Source organism: Anser brachyrhynchus (assembly GCF_964034855.1).
Source record: "Anser brachyrhynchus genome assembly, chromosome: 2".
In the NCBI taxonomy this organism is placed as follows: Eukaryota; Metazoa; Chordata; class Aves; order Anseriformes; family Anatidae; genus Anser; species Anser brachyrhynchus.
Genome location: NC_137695.1, coordinates 32851264 through 32872387, shown reverse-complemented (window position 1 = coordinate 32872387; position 21124 = coordinate 32851264). Strand labels below are relative to the sequence as shown.

The 21124-nt window shown below is 35.4% G+C and overlaps 1 protein-coding gene across 1 annotated transcript in view; it reads right to left on the bottom strand.

The window, feature by feature from the left end:
• The window catches only part of HDAC9 (histone deacetylase 9), a 480503-nt gene that overhangs the window by 55064 nt on the left and 404315 nt on the right, over positions 1-21124 (bottom strand). The window contains exon 20 of the mRNA XM_080581236.1: positions 10649-10822. Within this exon, the coding sequence (XP_080437362.1) occupies positions 10649-10822 (174 nt within the window). The remainder of the gene's footprint in view (positions 1-10648; positions 10823-21124) is intronic.

Below are 21124 nucleotides of genomic sequence, written 5' to 3'. Positions count from 1 at the left end.
AGAGACTAGCTCTCACAACCAAATTACATCTAAATGGATGCATTGTCAGATACTGAAAAAAAAAACAAACAAACAAAAAAAAACCTGTGGTCACAATATAGTTAGAGAACCAGTCTTTTTTTTACAAAACAGAATCTAAAGAAAAGAGATAAAAAGGCTATGGATCAAACGAAACAGAAATATTTAATTCATGCTAACAATTACTACCATAAACAGAAAACAGGAAGTAACTGATTTTTGGTTAAATAGCAATATTTGTTGTTCTGGATACATACGTATTTTTAGTTTTCCCTTACAAACTTACAAAAGTGGGCCAGAGATCTGTCCCTTGATCCAATTTACTGTGTGTGAATCATAATCAATGATAGGGAAAAAAAGGATTCTGAAGTAAATAAATTACTACTAAATATATTTGAAATGGACTTACAGCAGAAATATTTCTTTTTCGTTCCAAGTTAATTCTACAAAACTTCAGGAAGTAGCTAAATGATTTAAATAACAGATTTCTCATTTGCATATGCATTTGAAGATTTTTTAACTTGTACTTTTGTACCCTATTAATACATACAATGCAAGGTCTGTAAACATTAACTATTTTAGTAACTCTTAATCAGGTTAGTGGAGTGGTCGAAATTAGCGCTTTTTTTAACGTACCAACGTTGGCAACTAGCAGCATTTTGTTATAGATTTCATTGTACTAAGTGTTTGCATTAAAGCCATTAGAATAAGGAGATTGCAATGGAATCTCAGTGTTCACTTGATAAAGAAACCGCTGACAGGAAAAGCTTAAAAATATGAAGGAACTGTATCCTAAGAGGTCCACAACAAAACTAACTCTGAATTGTATTTTAACAATTTGCATCACTGATATTCTACTTGTTAGGATGCAAGCATCCTCTGAGGTGCTGCATAATAAATAACTTTATGAAACTACTGCCATGAACTGATATTTCAAGTTTAATCACATGGTCAAGCATTCATATCCCTTTATCCACAATTAATTATCTTTTTATTTTTTTTTTATATATAATTTCTTTTCTTCAAGCCTTTTCTTCAAGTACTTTGAAATTCACTTTTTATATTTCATTTTATGGGTTTGCTTGATTAAAAACAACACAACAGCAACTAAGACAATTGCCTGTAATCAAAGCTTAAATACCAAGAAAATCTCTTCAGATCAGTGAAGAATTGCTGGTGCTGATATCAGTCAGGCCCGAGTGTACTTGATACTGTGATACTGTGAAAAAGATGAGTTTGCAGACCAAAAAAACAGATGGCCCCTTATCACCCCATGGGGCTAAACACACAAGAGCAAACTTCAGAGACGCCTTACCTTTACCCTGTCTGTCCCTATCAGGAGAGACTGTTATATTAAGGGTTATTGCCTCTCTAGCCCTCCCTGTGATTAGCTTTTGAAGTCCATGGCCAAGAGGCCAGTGTGAGAATATCACCCTAGATAAGAGGTGTTTGCTCTGTGAAATATTCAGGACAGGAATCCATGGACCTCATGATAGTTCAGCAGGGAACCACAAACTCAAGCTAATATCTTCTAATCCCTGTTGGTTTGAGAACTACCCACCATAAAAAGCATAACTGGCTGTTTGTTTGTGCAGGCAAGAGATAACATCTTAAAGTTACAGTCTGCCTTAAGTAGTAGGGATGTGAAGCCCAAAGAAGTGAACCATCCAAGCTCATAATCAAAATTGTGTGTGCTCCCTTCTTCTCTGCCTAATGAGATGTAAACATTTTGGCTGGTTTTTCTTTTGAAAGATATTAATCAAATATATTGGTTAGAAATCACAAAGGATAGTCCGGTCTGCAAATTACATGTCTTCTTTTATGGCATTCTGAAGCTGTGAACAATATGTTAAAAATTTTCCCATGCGCAACCAAGTAAATACTTGTGGTGCATTTCTATTTATTACAGAGAATAGTTAAATTCTAAGACATAAATCATGCTCTCCTACTAAAGCTTTACAAATTCCCAAAGACAAGCCTAATTCCCAATGCAACGATGCTATAAAAGATCAGACACTTTGTTATGGAGAAATCCACATTTGGAGATGTCTTTCAACAATTTTCTCTCAGGACCCAATCCTGTGAAAAGCACATGCAAGTTGCTGAACATTGTGTCAAGCTCCATTAGTTTCAAAATGGCCTTAAAATCTGATATTTAATTTGCTGTATTTAAATTGTAACTTAACAAGTTTAATACAACCTAAGCAAAATAAATAAATAAATAAATAAAAATAATAACAACAACAACAATTCCTTTTTCCTTTTCTTTCTTCTATTAAATTACAACCTTTCCTTTTTAATAAGGAAAAAGATTTCATAAGTTTAAATTTCAAAACTGAGAAAAGGTGACACCAATTTTACCTGTTTAAAACTCCTCATATCAGTGATTGCCACTAGCCAGTGTCACTACTGTAACATGAAAGAAAAAAACAGCAATAGGTAGGTGAAGAGATAAGGGAAGATGACTGAAAGGGAAAAATAATTCCTAATGGTTGTGTAGATGCTCTTTTTTTCCGTTGTAATCTATCCTCCACCCTGTCCCCAGTAACTGCCCTAAATCAAGGAACTGGCACCTGATGCATTCTGCAGATGGATCAGCACTGTATATCTGGAACATTGTATACAGGTGTTTTTTCACTTGCGCTAGTTAGTTAACTAGCCAGCAGACACATCTTCTATTTGTGGGGCAGGAGTGGGAATGGAAAATGGAAATCTCTCCTGGCTGATTTACAGAAAGAAAGGCTAAGTGAAAGAGCAGGGCAAATCAGCACTTATTAATATTTCTAATTCCTCTCAGTTCCTGCTTAGGCAGTCCCTTCTGGAAGGCACACTAGTTAACAGACAATGACTGAAAACACTGAGCAATAACAAAATAAGTGCTTAAACTTTTGAATCCTACAGATTGCTTTGAATACCTGTTCAGTTAGAGATGAGTGCCCCAAAGTCTGGAGATGATTTCTCTGGCTGCAGCAAATGAGGTCACATGTTCACTGATCCTATTTTGTTTCTTTTGGTTGAAATTCACACTCCAATGTGTTTACTTGATGGCATGTGAGGACAGATTCTTCAATCCAATGTTAAAATTGTCCATTCAGCATTTTCATATTTTTTTCTGTATTTTTTCAAGCATTAATACCTTCTTCAAATGGAAATCTACCAAGTAAAAAGCCTTACCCTCTTATGTCTTCACCTTTCCCTTTATTATTATATGTCCCAGAGAGGAGACTAATTTTATACAGTGAATTCTCATCTCTTCTCTGATTTCTACAGAAGCTATTTTTTTTTCCTCCTCACAGAGCAGGATTCCTAGTTTTTTCTAAATTTCATATTTATCAATGTAAATGTAGTATAAACTTCAATAACGTACCTAATCCTGGAGTTACCAGCAAAGTATTCAGTGAAATTGGAAGTGCAAGGTTAAACTTTAGGAGCACAAACGAAAGAGTAAATGCAACATAAACCAACTCATGACGCTGGGCAACATAGTGGCCATGCCCAAGCCATATGAAATGCTATGCCAACAAATGTTATGGGGTAGGAGGAAAAAAAAGTCAAAATGATATGCTTCTCCCCCAAAAATCCAATGAAAATACTCATGACTGAGGGTATGTCACCAATGAACTTGCCATATCTTTTGATGCCATTGTATTGTAGCAAGTAATCATTCAATTAGCATTCAAGAAAACACCCTAGAAAAAAAATCCATATTTGCTTTCCAAAGTGAGCAACTGGAAAGCTAGCTTGATGCTATGTCTTCCTGCTGTCAGTCACTGGGTATCCTGTAGTTTCCAAGAGGCAAAAGAAGCAAAAGAAAAATTTCTGATAGGAATTAAGAGAATCCACCATGAAAAACTTTATGAATGATCATTGCTCTACCTCCACCTCCAAAGCTTTTAGCTAAGAGTCAACAACTCAAAATCTATCTTGCTGGATAACTCTTATCATCTCCAGTACTGCAAATTATGTTAACCAAAATCAAATCTCCGAACCCAGAAAAATTCAGATGAGAAGACATCTGTGGCAACTGAGTTAATTTAACATCTTTCTGCCACCAAAAGGTATCTTACCGTATCTCTCCCTTCCTCAACTGTCTCTGTCTCCCTTCCACTAATTCTGGCACACGCTGGTCCTTCCATAAGCTGATTAAACTTGATAGCCTGACAGAAATCCATTCGTTTTGTTGATTAAGTTTTCTGATGGGTTGATGAGTTAATTTTTCATGTATTTACAGAGAGATATGACAAGAACCAGAGCCTATACAAGGCAAGTAATAGACAATGTCTACTGGATCTGCACTCTGAAGTAGTTAGTGACAGACTTTCCAAGACCATAGATTCTTATGGTGATGGTTGATTCAAAAAGACTTCTCTTGTGAAGAGAAGAAATTAGATGTGGCAGCATGAAAACCTACAATGCTATTTTTAGAGACCTGAACTGTGTTTAAACAGCTACCAAATCAAAACTACTATTCTGTTTAGTCAGCTGTCAATTTGCATGGACTATTTTTTTTTTTTTCTCCCAACCTTCCTTTAACAACACATATATTAGCCTAGTTATACCAGTCAGGATTCTTTTTCAGAGAATCAAGTGTCAGGAAAGCCTTTCATAGTAGAGGTTTGAAAATCAGAAGAGTGTGCAGTCCCTCCCCAGCGACTTTACAGTTACCCTATCCTAAACAACTCACAGTCAGTTCAAGGTACTGTGCAGTTGACAGTTATAAAATTATTTGGGGATGGATTTAGAAATTAAATGCTCCCAAGATATATATATATATACCCTGCAGTACTTGAAATACTCTGATTAGCTACACAGAATATTTTAGAAATAGTGAGTCTGACCCACAGGAAATCTTTGTTCTGAAACATAGCTGAAGTACTAACCTTAGACCCAGATCATTTCTACACTTGAATTCAGTGATATGCAGTTCTAGCATTTTCCTTTGGTTTGTTTCTAACATATACACTATACATCAAATGTAGCAGGAAACTGAAAAGATTCCACATTCCAATGTACAGTGAAATTGTGAAGACTCAAGAAAACATTGGTCATTGAAGATAAATTTCATGAAGTGACTTTTATTCATGCTTAAGGGCAAAGCAGAAACCAACAGGATAGACACCTGTATTTAATCTGGTTGTTCTTACTTATACTCTGAGAAGCACCAGTTCATGCCATGAGAAGAAATTCCTTGAAATAAGACTTGTAGTCTGCATGTAAGTCAGCAACCCTTTTTACACATTAATTTCTACTACTTAAGGTGACATATTTCTTTTTGATGTTTAGAGCATTAATTATTTCCTCTGCTGTCATTAATTGGACAGATTGTGTTATGTTAACAGTGAAGTCCTCTAAGCCCTACCTGCCGAGGGCTCACAAGGAGTTAAACCATTCATAGCTTTAACACTGTTTTCAGTGGTCCCACTTGAACAGAGTGTATCACAGCATACTATGGCTTTTGATAAATTAAAGGAGTTATTGCAATTTGCTCAAATAAAATATTTAAAAGTTGCAAATCAGCTTAGTTAATTATATTCTGGACACTGGATCAACTTTGCATCATGAATTTGGCGTAATAGTAGACAGGTATGATTTACTTTTTAAATGCCTGCAGTGGTATCTTTTCCTACTGCTAATTGCTGATCTTATTTTACACTGTGGTGTCAAATAGCATTTTTGGAATAAGAGAGTAAAACAACAGGAAAACTCCAGTAAATCATTATAGCCCTTAACAAATGTAGAGCTTCAGGAAGATAAGTACCCTGAAAAAATCTTAAGTATTGGCTGACATTTCTCTGCTTAGTTTATTTTCTTATGGAATGGTTGCCATTTAATGAGCAATTGTGTACAATATTTACTTGAACAGCAAAATTTTATCAGCGACTTTAATGCAGGCGTTATTCTAAGGGTTGCTCTATAAAACAAAGAGAAAGTACTTCACCTCAGGATAATGTTACAGGGATAACCTCTACAGTCAGCAGGGCTAAATTTAAAAGCAGTGCTCTTTCAGGATCTAACAACTTGCAAATTTATGATCAGACACAGCAGCTCTTTTTCAGACCGGTACACTTCACAGAATTCAAATGGCATGTTAATACAGTACATTTTAGCAGAGGTTGTAAAAATTAACTATAAAATAAAATGCATAATATATCAGATGTTCCACCTAAGCATCAGAAGGACAAGATGGAAGAGTAGATTTTTTAAGCAATTCCTTACTATTCTAAATATAAAACCTCTTTATGACCTTTATTTCTTTGCCCGTTATTTTTCTTATATTTTATTGTCAATACAATTTTTACTGCACCAGAACAAAAAGTGGATTTTATGCAGCTACATTTTTACAATATGTTACATATTGTGTTGATATTTTATCTGTTACTTTATTAAAAAATAATACTATTCTAATAATAAAAAGGAAATATTAGGTTAGTTAGGAACTAAGACCTGTTTTCCTCTTAGCTGATCATAATCTACAGTAAAATTAAAGCACCTTTATAGTCCTGGATCTAAACAAAGGGATTCCAAAGACATCAATAGTTACTCTGGATACGAGAGCTGTGCATGAGAGAGCTCCTGCTGCTGCACCTTCACCACACTGCTTGGGGAATCAGTATAACCATGCAACATGGAGGCAGCTGTGGTACCAAAGTTGGACATGACAATAACAAACTTTTTTCCCCTATGATTTTGGTGAAGAGTCCTAAGTCGGGGTAACAAAGTAAAATCTGACATAAGCTGCTTGAATATCCCTAATGATGTGAGCCAGGCCCTATCAGAAGTAAGAGAAGTTCCTGAGCAGGAATTATCACTCTGCTTTGACACCTATTACTGTGCAAGACCTTGGGCCAGGAGGACCAGCCATGTGCCTTGCTTTCTTTGCTTTGCTTGTGCAGTCATAATAGCCCTAAGGACATGGGCAAGGTGGAGTTTGTTAGTGGAGATAATATCTTTATCAGGAAAAAAAAAAAAAGTATATTTGGAAAAAGAAACTTGTTTTCAGACAGTCTACCTTGGGGGGAAGATCTTCAGGACAAAGGGGTTTTTCATTCAGAAATATTCATACTGTTTCCATCTGTGCTAGGTAGTCTAATAAAAGGTATTATCTATAATGCTTGCCTTTTCTTACTGAGGTATTAGGACTATAGCTGGCACTACAGGCCCAAGAGCTTCCTGGCAGCAGAAAGTTCCCACATTATGCCACCAGTCATCTCAAATCTTTGAAGTCCATTTTGTTCTTAACACATTATAAAGTCCATTACTACATTTATGCACATAGACTGAGTATATGTTTCAAGTTGTGTATGTATAAATATGTACATATTAGGTACAAATAGGTACAAAAGGTGTACAAGCGCCTTTTGAAATGACAGTGTTTTGTTGAGAAAAATTATTGGAATAAAGGATAAAAAGAGACAATCCAATGTGCCTGCAAGATCCTCAAAGATGGGGTTGAAACAGATGTTTTATTTTATCTTATTTTCAGTTCTGCATTGCATCAAAATCTTGTCTGGGTAAAAGTTAATTAAATATTCATTTGTTTAGTGAATACCTTTTTCCTCAAAAAATCAACAAACAAGAAGGAATTAAAAAGGCAGCTGGAGAAAAAGATCTACTTGGGAGAAGTGATTTGAAAAGCATGGAAAGAGAAGAAAGATTCAACTCTCCCGCCCGCCCTTCTCCCGCCCTTCCAATCTTTTTTAAACACTTTTTTTTTTTTTTTTCCCCCAGTGGAAAAAGACCTTTAGTGATTTAGTTGCTTAATGGGACTGGAGATAAATTAGGCAAGTGAGATATTCTAGCTCTGCTATTATCATTTATCTCAGTTGGCTTTTTTCCATACTACTCTCTACTAGACAAGCTAAGGGTCATATCACTGCAAGAAATCTTGACTTGCACATCAGACCCATTCATTAAAATCATCTGTAAAAATATGTAGGACTATTTTTTTGCTGATGTTTTTATTTAGTAGTCAGAAATGGCAACTGCTTAGTAAATCAGATTGTACATCGATACAGGGAAAAATTAAAATAGTGGTTGAAAACTTTTTATAATTTACACATCTCAAAATGAATAGATTTAATAGATCAGGTTTTTTTCTTTTCTCAGTTGCCTGCTATATTGTTATTCCAAGGCTTCAGTTAGTCTAATCTGTTATCTTCATCCAATGGCGTTTATTTTGTTACTTGGAAATGCTGATTGGTTAATATATATATTTTTTTAATCTGTTACTGTACTCTGAAGGGAAGATATAACTTCTTATCAATAGTATTGTGTCTCTCTAACTATCTTTAATAGTGTAAGGTTATTAATTAAGGATCTAACTTCTCTCCTTTGATATCAGTCTCTTCCTAATTTGTATCTGTAAAGTTTATATTGGGTCATCACAAGTCAGAAAATCCAACGTATTAAGTGTACAAATAAAAACTAGATTTTATAAAGAAAGAATATTTACAGATGAAGCTTTACATTTACTTCTTTTGGCATAATTTATAATTCTTACAAAACAATTATTCTAAAAAATCATGAATATCTATTTGTAGACTTTAATATGAGTGTTTCTCTTTGGACTTTAAATGATTTATTTTTTATAGACTGTTCATTTTTCAACATACCGCATATAGTATGTTATGTTCTAAAAAGGTATGGTGGAATGTGGAGAATTTTGTTTGGGGGAAATAATAAATTCCTTTGGCTCTATAGAAAAGGCTTTATTCATCCCTCAGGTGCATGATCATTATCTAGGTCTATCTTGGCGTTTCCCTTAATTTAAACAAGAGCCACCTACTGTAAATCACTTTTTTTTCTCACACACATGTGTAACTTATGGATGTGCAGCCTCTTATATTAAAAAATGTACTATGATTTCAGTGTCTAAAAGCTGTGAAGAGTTCATTAATTCATTCATGAATGAAAATTAACTTTGATTCCAATATCAAACATTTTTTCTTTGTTGTTGGGTGAAATTCAGTCTATTCTGAGAGGAAAATATGAATCTTATTGCAATTGATATGAAAGTTGTTGAAGCTGCTATGCCAGAATATCCTGTGTGAAGGCATCATGTGTGCCAGAGTATCATGCTGGAGCATCATGGATGCTTAAGAGACATTTAGCATATATTTTCAGCAGTTATATCCAGATAATTATCCATGCTCTAAAAAATAACTCCTTTGTATCACTTGGAAGCTTATCTGCTTACCACTTATGGTCATGAAATCGTGCCTCTGACCAGAAACCATACTTCAGAAAAATAAATAAATAAATGATGAGTAAACCTTTTTCAAAGAGCTTTTCACACACATTTTACTAAAACTTATAACACACTGATAAGTCATACTCAAACATGCATACAGGCCACTACAACCCTTTCTTCTCTAATGCAGACACTGCATTAAGCTTAAAAACGTATCTCAATACATCTTACGTGCAGTCACAGGGATGTTCCCTTCCCAACCCTGTTGTAAGCTAACACCTGTGTGAGTATGTTCAGGAGGCCCTTGCACTGCCTTCTGCATACTCAGTTTCCACAGCATGCCACTATAAAGAGTCAGTCTAGCTCTTCACCTATTTTTTTTGTGTTTGATATTCAGGAGAACCTGTACATTGTTTATTTTAAATGAAAAAAAATAAAAAGTGTCTCTTCCTTGCTCCTCCTAAGGTAAATACCAACTCCAGTGAACTCACCTGTAACAAAAGGCAGAGGGACTGATGGACAAATTCCCTCTGAGCTGAGGTCCATTTGTGCAGCATGTTAAATGCCTTTAAATCTCATTGACTTCTCCAGGCTTTTCCCAAAGAATTTGTGATTAGCAAGGGGGATCAATATTTAATAACTAATCAAATGTTAATATGGTGTTTCTTGAGATATACTGAAAAAAATGTACATACTGAAGAAAATTATTCACAGCACTGAATTAGGAAACCATTTTGCATTGCCTCATGGAAGCTGATTTATATATAGCAATGTTACACTGCACAGTACTGTACAGAGCATTATTACATTACTCACCCATGCTTAATGTCTCAGGTTTGGGATCATTTTGGCAACAGTATTCAGTAAGAACTAGTGACTTTGGAGTGCTAGATATGAGACATGTCAGATAGACCTGTCTTTCAGAAAGTACTAAAACCCTGCCTTGAACACACTTTATGGAGGACTGAAATGGACATCCAAACATTGAGACCCAACAGAGTAGTCTTTTAGAAAATGTTGGCCTTCATGAACACTGATGTAATTCAGGATTAATGCCATCAAGCTGAAAAGATTACAATAACAAAACAGCAATATGAGATTGGACTTAGGCCGCCAATGCTTAAAATCTCCAATATATATTTAAAGAGAAATAACTTACTCCATCATTTGGAAAATGGGGCCTATTGAAAAGCATGAAACCTCTAAAATGTTATTTGAATGCCAGAAAAGTAATACTTTAAAAAGCTGAGACAAAAATGCCAAAAGGAACAGAAAGGAGTGAGCCAGAAATACAAACGTTCATTTCCACTCAGTCCCTGCCCTCCGTTACACATCTGTAATCTCACAAAATAGAACTATGGACGTAACATGGACTTTGGATAAGGTTCCCAAAGAGAAGAAGTACTGATACAGAAATGTGCACCTTGTGACTGTACCTACATTTTGCTGTGACTTTATACCCGCCCAGTGGAGAGTCATGGCCTTCCACGGCATCAAATCCCGCTGATACCAAGACAATCTCTGGATCAAACTCATTGGCAGCTGGCATGATCACAGTCCTGTAAAGTGAAAAAGAAAAAAACCAAACAAACAATAGGTTAAAAATTAAAAGAACTACAAATTGCCACAGTCTCAAAAATCCACAACCCAACAAGGGTTTTGTACATCAAAAACATATTTTCTTTTAATTAAGCCAATCTTCATCGTGGCAATCCAAAACCAAATGAAGTCTGAAGCAAAAATATAAAAAAATTATTTTTTTCTTTAGTAATTCTTTTTTCCTTTTCTACGATCGGGGGTGGGGGGGGGGGGGGGTAAGGCAGGTACATGTGAAAGCCTCTAATATTACACACACATCTGTGCCTGTTTTATACTGCTGCCTATAAAAAGCTGCCTCTTCCAGGGAAGTGACTAATGGTTTACAGAGAGCACTCAAAGCCTGAGTGGAAACCCGGACTGCTCCAGTTAGTGCGAACTTGGTGTAAATTTGAACTATAAATTTCTTTTGGGAAAATGTTTGCTTTCCAAACTTTTTTTTCTTTCTTTCTTAACATTTTTAAATGTTTGTCGAGGTGGGGGGTGACTCTAGCAAAGGAAAAACATGAAATTCCCTTAATCAAATCCAGACTATGTTGTCAAGCCTTTCCAAGGTCAAGCATAACAGGAATGTGACAACCACAAACCAGTGACAGCAACCCCTGCTGGTGTCAGGAAGATAATTCAGCCCCTCACAGTCACAAAGATTCCACTTTTTTAACCCCTTCTTTGACAAACTTCAGTAGGGATTAACTTTGGTTTAGTCGAAGGAGAGGATAAAACCTTATGTACTGTATTCACGGATGCCCTCTTTCAGGCTGACTATCTGAAGGGAAGGCATAAGGACAGCTTTTGCACAGTGTGAGAGATGCTGAGCCTGTAACGTCTGTGTTAATTCAGGGGGATATCACTAGCATTAAAAGAAAAATATACTAATAAATTCTCTAATTGAAATGTATTAAACCAAGGAAAACTCAATCAGTCTACACAGCTCAAAATCTGCAGGTCAATTTTGCATATGCATCGTACTATGTGTTTATTTAGCATAATATTTATTTCTTTAATCAATTTAGGCCAAAAGTATCAAGTTTTTGTTGAAAAGTAAGGTTTTCTGTGAAAAAAGCATGTTGATAACAAATTGTTAGCAATTTTTTGTTTTTGTTTTCAGTGTTTCTTTGGTCTATATTTTAAGAACTTTATTTTGTTCTGATTTCCTCAAAGTTATTTTTAATATTAGGAAGGTGGTTGTTTTACTCGTTAGAGAAAAGAAGAATTCAGATTAAGTGAAAATTTCTTACAGGTCATACATCATTTCAATGTATATCATTTTATGTTAGAAAATAAATGATAGACACAATTTCATATTTTTGATAATTTAAGTGAGATTGGACCAAGAATGTCTACAGACAAAATAGCATAATTTGTAACATATTCCCTTTTTAACATGTCATCAGTAGGCCTGTACTGAAGTGTGAATTCCAATAGCAAGCATTGCGCTTTGGGAAGGATCTAACCCAATCTGAGAGAACAACAGGAAAGAAAAAAAAAATTAAAAAAATGTGACCTAAGTGGAAAAATAATACAATTATTTGACTCACAGAACAGAGAGTAACTGTGATAAAAGTCCACAAATATGTAAATGACTGTTGCAAGAGGAAAGAACCTGCTCTGCATTTATAGCATGGATCGGACATGAAGTAATTGCAGCAGGAAAGCTGTATTTCAGGCACTGGAAAAAGCTTTTCAGTGGTAAAAATAGATAATCGTTTAAATAAACTGTTCAAGAATTTAATAACAGGTAAAATAAATATCCATCATGCTTGCTGCAGGCTCAGGCTGATATGGCCTTGAGGCAGGAGGTCAGATTACATCTCTTCTAGGTCTTTTTTTCTATATTTCTATGATGTATAACTATATAACACACACAGTACACAGATGAATAATTACATTAGACACTACACTGACTGAACATTTCTGCAGGTTAACCTCCCCATAGTTAGGGAACAATATCAGGAAAAAGATCTCCTATGCAATCACGTCTTATCTTTCTTATGTACATACCTTCTGATACTCTAATTATACGTTCAGTGTCTGAAGCAACACATACTTCCCAAACTCCCCCAAGTCTGCAACACATGTGGCAAGAATCCTGATTACTGATGAGGACTGTGGCTGATATGCAATCTTGATCTGTCCCCATAGCACCATGTATCTTATGCACTGAAAGAAGGAGGGATCCTGTGGAGAACCCTCCCTATCTGCAGCCACTTGAGCTTTTGCCCTCCTCCTCTCCATTCACATTTCCTCAAATTTAAGTCAGGCTCTGTTTTTTTCTTCTTAATGTCAAAAAAAGTGCAGCCATAAGTGCAGCATAGACCATGCTCAGGGGTGTCAGAGAATGAAGCGTGTTCAGAACTAACAGCATCTTTAGAAACTCAAGTTGCACTAGGAAAGCTTACCAAGCTCAAGCAGAATGAGATTTCTGAGAGATGAATAATTTGGAATACTGGGAAAATCTACAACATATCTACCACATTTTAAGGCCTTGCTCCAAAACACAAATATGTCAGCACATTTTTAATAACTTGGGCAAAACAAAGCATTTGACCCTTAATCTCATTTTTAGAAGCAGCAAAAATACTTTAGCCACAGTTTCTTCTCTTTTTTTTTTTTTCAAATACATATATCTGACAAGGAAATGGTCAGCCACACTGCTAATATTAGCAAAATTATTAAATACCGAAAGCCAGGTCTTTCACACAATGCATCAGGTGCAATGATATCTTTAACAGTAGCATACAGTAAATAGTAGCATATGTATAAATCCATACAGAAGGGCTATACAGGGATCTCAACTAAAGGAAGGAGAAGGTTGTAAGGATAACAACAAGAGGTGGCATTCAGAATTCATTGTTCTATTACTGTTTGTTTACCTTAACTTATGCAACTACAGTAAGACCTAAGAGGATTTTTTTTTCTGAAAAAAAAGAAAGAAAAAATGGTTACTAGAGTAGCAGGCTTGACTCTTCAACTAAAACATCTCAGGATATTTGTGGTCCTTCACACAGCAACCAAGCCTGCTATTTGGCCTTTGAAAACGACAGCAGCTCTAAGTCTCTCAATTGCAGAGAGGACCATATAAACATCTAGTCTTTAAATCTCTACTGCAGTCTTCCTCTACATAAGCAAACAGGCATTTAAGGTTGCTCATCTTTTATCTACTATGAGATCTCTGCCTAGAGAAGAGCAGCTTAACGTCTCTGGAAAACATCACAACATTTTGTTTTGTACTTCATGTAGATGTCTCTAACCTTTGTCAAGGACTCCTTTGTGGCACAAAACACACATGTAAATTCATTCACAAATGCAACAGATCTTTTTCTATCTTACAAAGTGCTATGAGAAATCAGTAGTATAGATAAACCTTTAAATATGGGCTAAATGTCACCAGGACAGAAATAAAATCCTTTGGCATTTGCCACCTTTCAAGCTTCAGCCTCATCATTACTCCTGAACATCTGTCCATAGAAAACCATTTTGAGGTAGGCAGCTGTAAAGAAAGCCTACACAAAGCACTAGACTCATCCCTTTTTTTCACCTAAAAGCAACACAAGGCTCATGTCTCCCTCATACATAGGCTTCTCCTGCTTCAGGAGATTAAGAATGGTTGAACAGCTCCTAACACTTCTATGCCTCCTGGGAGTAGAGTAGCATCAGACCTTGCTCCTTTTCCATCTCATCTACACTCTGGAGGGTTTTGCAAGGTGTGCAAAAGAGACATCATCCATCAACTGCCTCCTCAGGAGCTCAATAACCACAGCACTTCCCTTCGGAACTGCTTAAGAACAGAATCCTCTGAATCAGATCATAACAGAAAATATGTTTAAAAAAAAATAAAATCTGGCATACAACTAGCATTGGTCATACACTAATAGATATTCATGTTAACCTTTCCAAATTCCTCAGACCAACCCTATGCTCAGAAGTCAGACTGCAGCTGGCGGGATTTGTTACGGTGTGAAGGGTCAAAACTCTGCTCATCAGAAATTGTTTGCAAGGGTAGATAGCCAGTCTGCACTCAGACCTAGGCAAGAACAGTTATTATCTTACCCACAGCAGGGGTAAGAAATATGATTTGGCTTCTGGCCATAGGTCACTAGACAGGTACAGACTGGGGACTGGCAGGCTGTCAGCTTCCTGCTTGAAACCAGTTAGGCTGCAGGCGTTATCAGCAAGCAGAAGCTAAAGCTAGGATCCTTCTCCAGTGAGGTGAGAGTAGCTTTTGTCAGAAAATAAGTGAATTTTATTCTTCCACTATGACCCACCCTCTCCTCTACTCCTTTCTCCAAAGGAAATAAAGCACATAAAAGGGATATTTATTTTCTGTGATCCTGACTCATATAGAAGCGTAAATATTTCGTATACCATATTCACCTAATGATGACAGCAGAGTTACAGGGGCACCTTGCCTAGCTGACTGTTTCTTTATTTTCAATCACATTTTCATTAATAAACATGGCAGATCCTGAAAGCTTGAGCAGCTGGATCACAGGAGTTATTTATCTATGCTAAACTTTGCAGTTACAATGCAACTCTGTGCTCCAGCCCAAGGTATTGCAGGTCCTCCTTTAAGTCTGATGCTATTGGGAACAGAGCATGTATCTGGGAAGCTGAAAAGATTCCTTTCTATCCCACTAAGGAGATTTCCCCCGAGAATTAATATGTTCCATTTGGGTATGCTGCTGTCTGCAGAGAAGCCAAGGGATGGCTTCCAGTTGGGTGTAGTCCTAGAGAAAACATCAAGCATGTGATCCTCCCCTCCCCACCAATCTGAACATCAGATGCAAGACATTAAAGAGATTCTACCAAGGGACTCTGTTTACTTGATCTTGTTCCTTTTATTCTTCCATTCTATTTTTGTACATTTACAGCACATGTTTAAGATGCTCCCAAACATTTGTTCTCCCAGAAGAGACTGTGGAGAAGTACCCAACCCAAAAATGACTTTGCAAGTACCATCATACAGAGCTGGAAATCTCCAAAGAAAATTAAACTAATGCAAATAGCTACAATTCTTTTGCTGTGTTGGTAATTTAAAAAGGAAATGAGCAGGAAAACCAGCCCAGGACAGTAATTTATGTAACTGAGAAAGAAAATCCACAGTGGTCTAAAACTGCAGATTGGAATAGCTTAGTAACATAAATTATTTGCTCTTTCCCTAAAATCCTCCACTGTTTTCATCCAGTGATCTCAAAGTACTTTCAGAACATTAATAAATAGAAAGGCCCAAATATTCAGCTGGTATAAATCAGTATAGCTGTTTCTGATTGCGCAGTGCTCTAACACAAGCATGTCTTGTACCCACTTTACAGATGAATCAGCTAAAACTAAGAGCTGGTAGAAGATGAATAAATTACTTAGCAGACCTTGGAAAAACCTAGAAAGAAAATGCAAAACACTCTAAGTTAACTACTTTAACTACTAGAAAACACTATAAAAGCACTCTTGTTTATCCAGTTATAACAGACCTATAGTTTGCAAGAAATATATATCTATATTTATATCTCTATATATAGATATATACAATGCAATATTACTATTAGAGTGGGGGTTTTGCCACCAAATAGAGACCCAGTCTCATCTGAAATAAATAAATAAATAAATAGGTTTATGTGGAGTTTCTCAGTTTTGTATCCTGCAAATAAAATATTGTTCCAATCACTGTGTTGTCCTACCTTAAAACTGCACAAGTATGCTGTTGAATGCACCTTGATATGACTAGGTCAGAAAGAATTTAAAAGATTACCCTGATAGGTATGTGAAACTTATGGTATCTACTATTTTTATGTGTTGTTTGCACATATGTTTTAATGTAGTACAATATCAAGTAACGTCTATCCTCACAGAAATCTACACAGTATTTCTGTACAACTAATGGAGATTTTTTTTTCTTCATCTGTAATATTAATTGAGTTTGTACTCCTGTGTCTCCCTAAAATTTTGGCTTACCTTCTTAACATTTCTTTATACCAGTCCTAATGTCAGCCCAAGTTCACCAAGACTAAACCTGAGAACTTGCCCCAAAAATTCCTTTCTGACTGTCATCTGATAATTAGTTTTGTCCTAGACTCCAGGTTATGCCTAGCTCCTGCAGACTTTATCTGTATTAGTTCCTAAGCTATATCTTTTATATGTTTTTTATCTTTATAGGCTTTCTTTTTACATCTCTTCTTTTACCCTTATAGGCTTCTTTTTTTATATACATCTTTTTTAATATTTTATTTCTTCTCTACTTTTTATAAGCACCGTCAATATTCTCGTCGTAACTATTATTTTAGTTACCTTATTTGATCTCTGGAGATGTAAAATATCTTTATTTCTTAATTCTTTAATTCAGTATTAACTTTTTATTAAGAGTAGGTTTATTCTTCAAGGAGAAAAAGGTAATCACATCTTAACTACTATAAGTCATGATCATTTCAGGGGGATTTATGCATGATGCTAAATTAAGCACATGCCAAAGTGTTTAAAAGGTTAAGGTCTTGAGGCAATGCCCCATGTTAGTAATTTCAAGTGATACAATTGTAGGAGTATCTAAGTGACACTGTATGAAAAATCTATTCAGTATTCAGTATAGAAAAGTTTTTGAAGCACCGTGAGCTTTATTTTTGGCTATTGAAGACATTTTCAGAGTCTAAGACTCCTATTTGTTGGTTCTTTTTTAAAAAAAATATTTTGGCATCTAAATTCTATCACAACTGGAATTGCAACATTTTAAACACTCAAAAAGCATAAGAAATAGTCTACAATATTTACTGATACTTCCATTTTTTATTATTACTTAGAAAGGTGGTTTCAATTTAATTATAAGGACTCTTCTACATAGCTTCCACTGATGTGGCTTCCAAGAGCTATACAACAAGATGACATATAAGAAGGAGGAAATAGAAGTTTATTTCAAAAAGATGAAGCTTCAAATTATAGCACAGAATGACTTAAAATAGTATCACCAATACTGAGAAAGAAAAATGCAGTAAGTATTGGATCCCACCATTTTAATTCAATATTTTTCCTGTCAAAGCCATTCTAACAGGTAAGGGAAATGATGATAACACATGTATATCCACTACCAAATTTTACCCTCAAGCAATATTTAAGAGTGTTTAGCGTTCATGACATAACATGTTCCTATCAGAAAAATCAATTTGGTGTCCTTTAGTTGTTATTAGTTTATTCTATGGGGAAAAAAAAATCTTGAGAAGTTTTTCTGTCATAAAGATATTAGTCACATTTGAGGGTATTTTAAGATTTCTGTTTTAAAATTCAGATGGCTGGATGGCTGCAACGCATAGCCTAGAAACTTTTCTATCAAGTCTGAGTACAGTACAGTACAGTACATGCCCTTTGCTATAACAAAATAATTTTGCCTTTCTGCTAAGTCATTTCTTTCAACAGTATCTTATTACATAAGTCATTGGACTTGCTTAAAACTTTAACATAATAATACCAGAACAGTTCACTGTTCCCAGTAAATCTTATTACATAGCAAAATGATTGTTACTAAGAAGACAAAAATCTTAAAATAACTGAAATAGCTAAATACAGATGTAAAATTCTGCCACAATGCGTAGGATTGATAGAGTTAACAAAATGATTGATAACATGATGTCCTCTCTGAAGAATTAAGTATGCCTACAAAAAGGAAATTACTTTGAGCATATCTTTTAGAGTAGTTGACACCTTTAAAATTCCTTAGCCAGCTAAGAACAGTATAAGAGAAAGGATAGTGTAGGACCTATTTTGCCTACACTCCAGAAGAATGGTGAAATTGGGGAAAAGGGAAAGGATGGTGTTCTGAATAAATTAAAAAGAAAGTGAGCCTTTGTGCATCTGAGAAGAGGGCTCTGGAGTATTCAGTTTGTCTCCAGGTCTAAAATCTACCCTCCTCATTTAACAAAAACATTCAGAAAAGCTTCCCAGTTTGGGCATATGGTATATGGTCTGGCAATCAGCACAAATAAAGAAATTCTAACGAAAATTTACTATACTACTGATCATGCTAATGCTCAGTTTGCAGTGTTAACAATGCACTTATGCTATTACTGCAGTGATTGGTAGAGACGTTTAAAAGACTTTTCAATGCCTGGAAAAGTGGGGAGATGTGGGGAGGAACAGAGGGTAAATCTCATACAAAATGCCTGGGGAGATGTAATGGAGGGGTGATATTTTTTTCATGGGAGCAATAGGCTGAGTGGATAGAAGATACAGAAATCCCTTGGAAAAAATACTTTTACCACAAAATTTTCTAAATTTCTGGGAACTGCAGTTTGCCCAGAAAGGGATTTTTTTTTTCTTTCTTTTTTAAATGAAAAGAAAATGAGCATTTTCTAGAAATCATATTATTCATCAAGGTCACAGCCATTTGCAAAAGCATATTTTTTTTGCATGCTGGATTCATCAACATGGTTGTGAATACAAAGCACATGAAGTTTTTTTTTTTTTTTTTTCTCAGAGGTCTCTACATATTCTCTCTTGCAAATGCTTTCTCTCCTTGTCTTGTATTTCTTTCCATATAGTCACTACTACTTTTAAAGGCATTTTCTGTGTGTGTGGTTTTCTGTCGTATCATTAAATAGAAATTTTACATTTCTGGATAGTCACTATTCTTTTATTATATATTATATTGTCACTATTGAATTAATGATATTCAGAAAATACCTCATGGTTAATCTGTTAACCAAATGGTTAATCTGTTTTTTTAGCTCTTCAGAGGTATTCTTTCAGACATATACAGACATATGTCACTTCCTCTTGGTTTTTCCTGATGAAAAACAGACACTCGTAGAAAAGAAACATATGGACATTTTCTTACACCCAAACCAAATTAGGAAGCATCTCTGGTCTAAAGCAGAAAGATAGTGATGTTACAGGCAGCAACAGCATCAAACACTTCTGTATTGGTAAATACATGCCTATTTGTCTCACGCTTGCAAGAACTTTGTCATTGGAATTGAGACCTTGTTAGTCCATACCCTTATTCTAGTCTGCATTTAAACAGACCAGCTGGACTTCATTCTGACAGCCAAAAACACAGCATCCCTTATACACCAAGATTTTATATAATACAGAATCAAGTCTTCTCACTTTACCTAAGATGAAGGCCAGTTAATGGAACCCATACTGATACAATTTTAACAGGGGAAATATTTACAGGTAATGTGAGGTAACCCAGAAGAGCACTTTTCTATCCCTCCCCCTCGCCCCCCCCCCAACTCCCCTCCTCCCCAACACACACTGCAAAATTCTCAGAGAAGAAAGAAGGTATTTGTAGGAGTAGGGATGTGCTCCCACTAAAGCAGTAATCTCTGTGTACCACACAGTGTTAGAAACTATAACTTCTTCTTATGCAGTTTCAGCTACTGTTTGGTTAGAAATGTGATCTGCAGTTGACTTTGGGTAGTTGGGAAGGATACTGTCCCTCTTACATTACCCTATCCCTCTCTTCTCATATTAACTTTTGCTCAACAAAATCATGGAAATATGACAGACTCCAAAGACAGAGGAATTTAGATGTCAGTGCTTACATATTAACTGAATTGAATGTGATTAGAAAGACTCAACTGACAAAGAAAAGTACCAGTCCATGTTCAGGGAGTAACATTAGATGGGCTGATATTATAAAATATAAAATGCTCTCCTGCATGAAAATTACACCAACAATGTGAAGTGGAGAGTGAAGTCAAAGAAAGGAGGTAACTAAGGCTTAGGGAAATATAAAGCCCAATATGACATGTTGAGAACAGGAATTTTGTTTCTGATTTCAGTAAAATGATAAAAAAATAGTTATTTATACTGAAAATAAAAAGGAAGTTTTTTTTTGACATGGGAAAGAACTTTAAATATTAAGGAATCAATGACATAAACAGGAAGTTTAATAAAATATGAAAGTAGCAAAGGAAAGTAGCAAATTTCTGAAACAGAAATTGAGATAGTCAAGAAATACAGTGCCAGCTTCACAGAAACTTACAAAAAAAAAATAAATAAATTTTGAGCGAAATAAAAAGTTTTTCTTAAGCATACCTGGAAGGAGGAAAAATAAATAAATAAACAAAGGCACTGAAAAATAAACGTTGAAGAACACCATACAGAATTCAGGAATACCTCAGGAATACCCTAACTCCTGTGTAAATGTTTCACAGCTTTTTTTTTTTTTTTTTTATTAAGCAAGGAACGAATAGTGAATAGCAAAGCACTTGAAATCTCAACTCGAGAAACAAAACATGGAAGTGCTGATATACTACAATGTGATTTAATATTTTACTTAAGCTTACAATGACTGCTAGGAGCCAACACTTCTCCTATTAGATTTTATCTGATGTC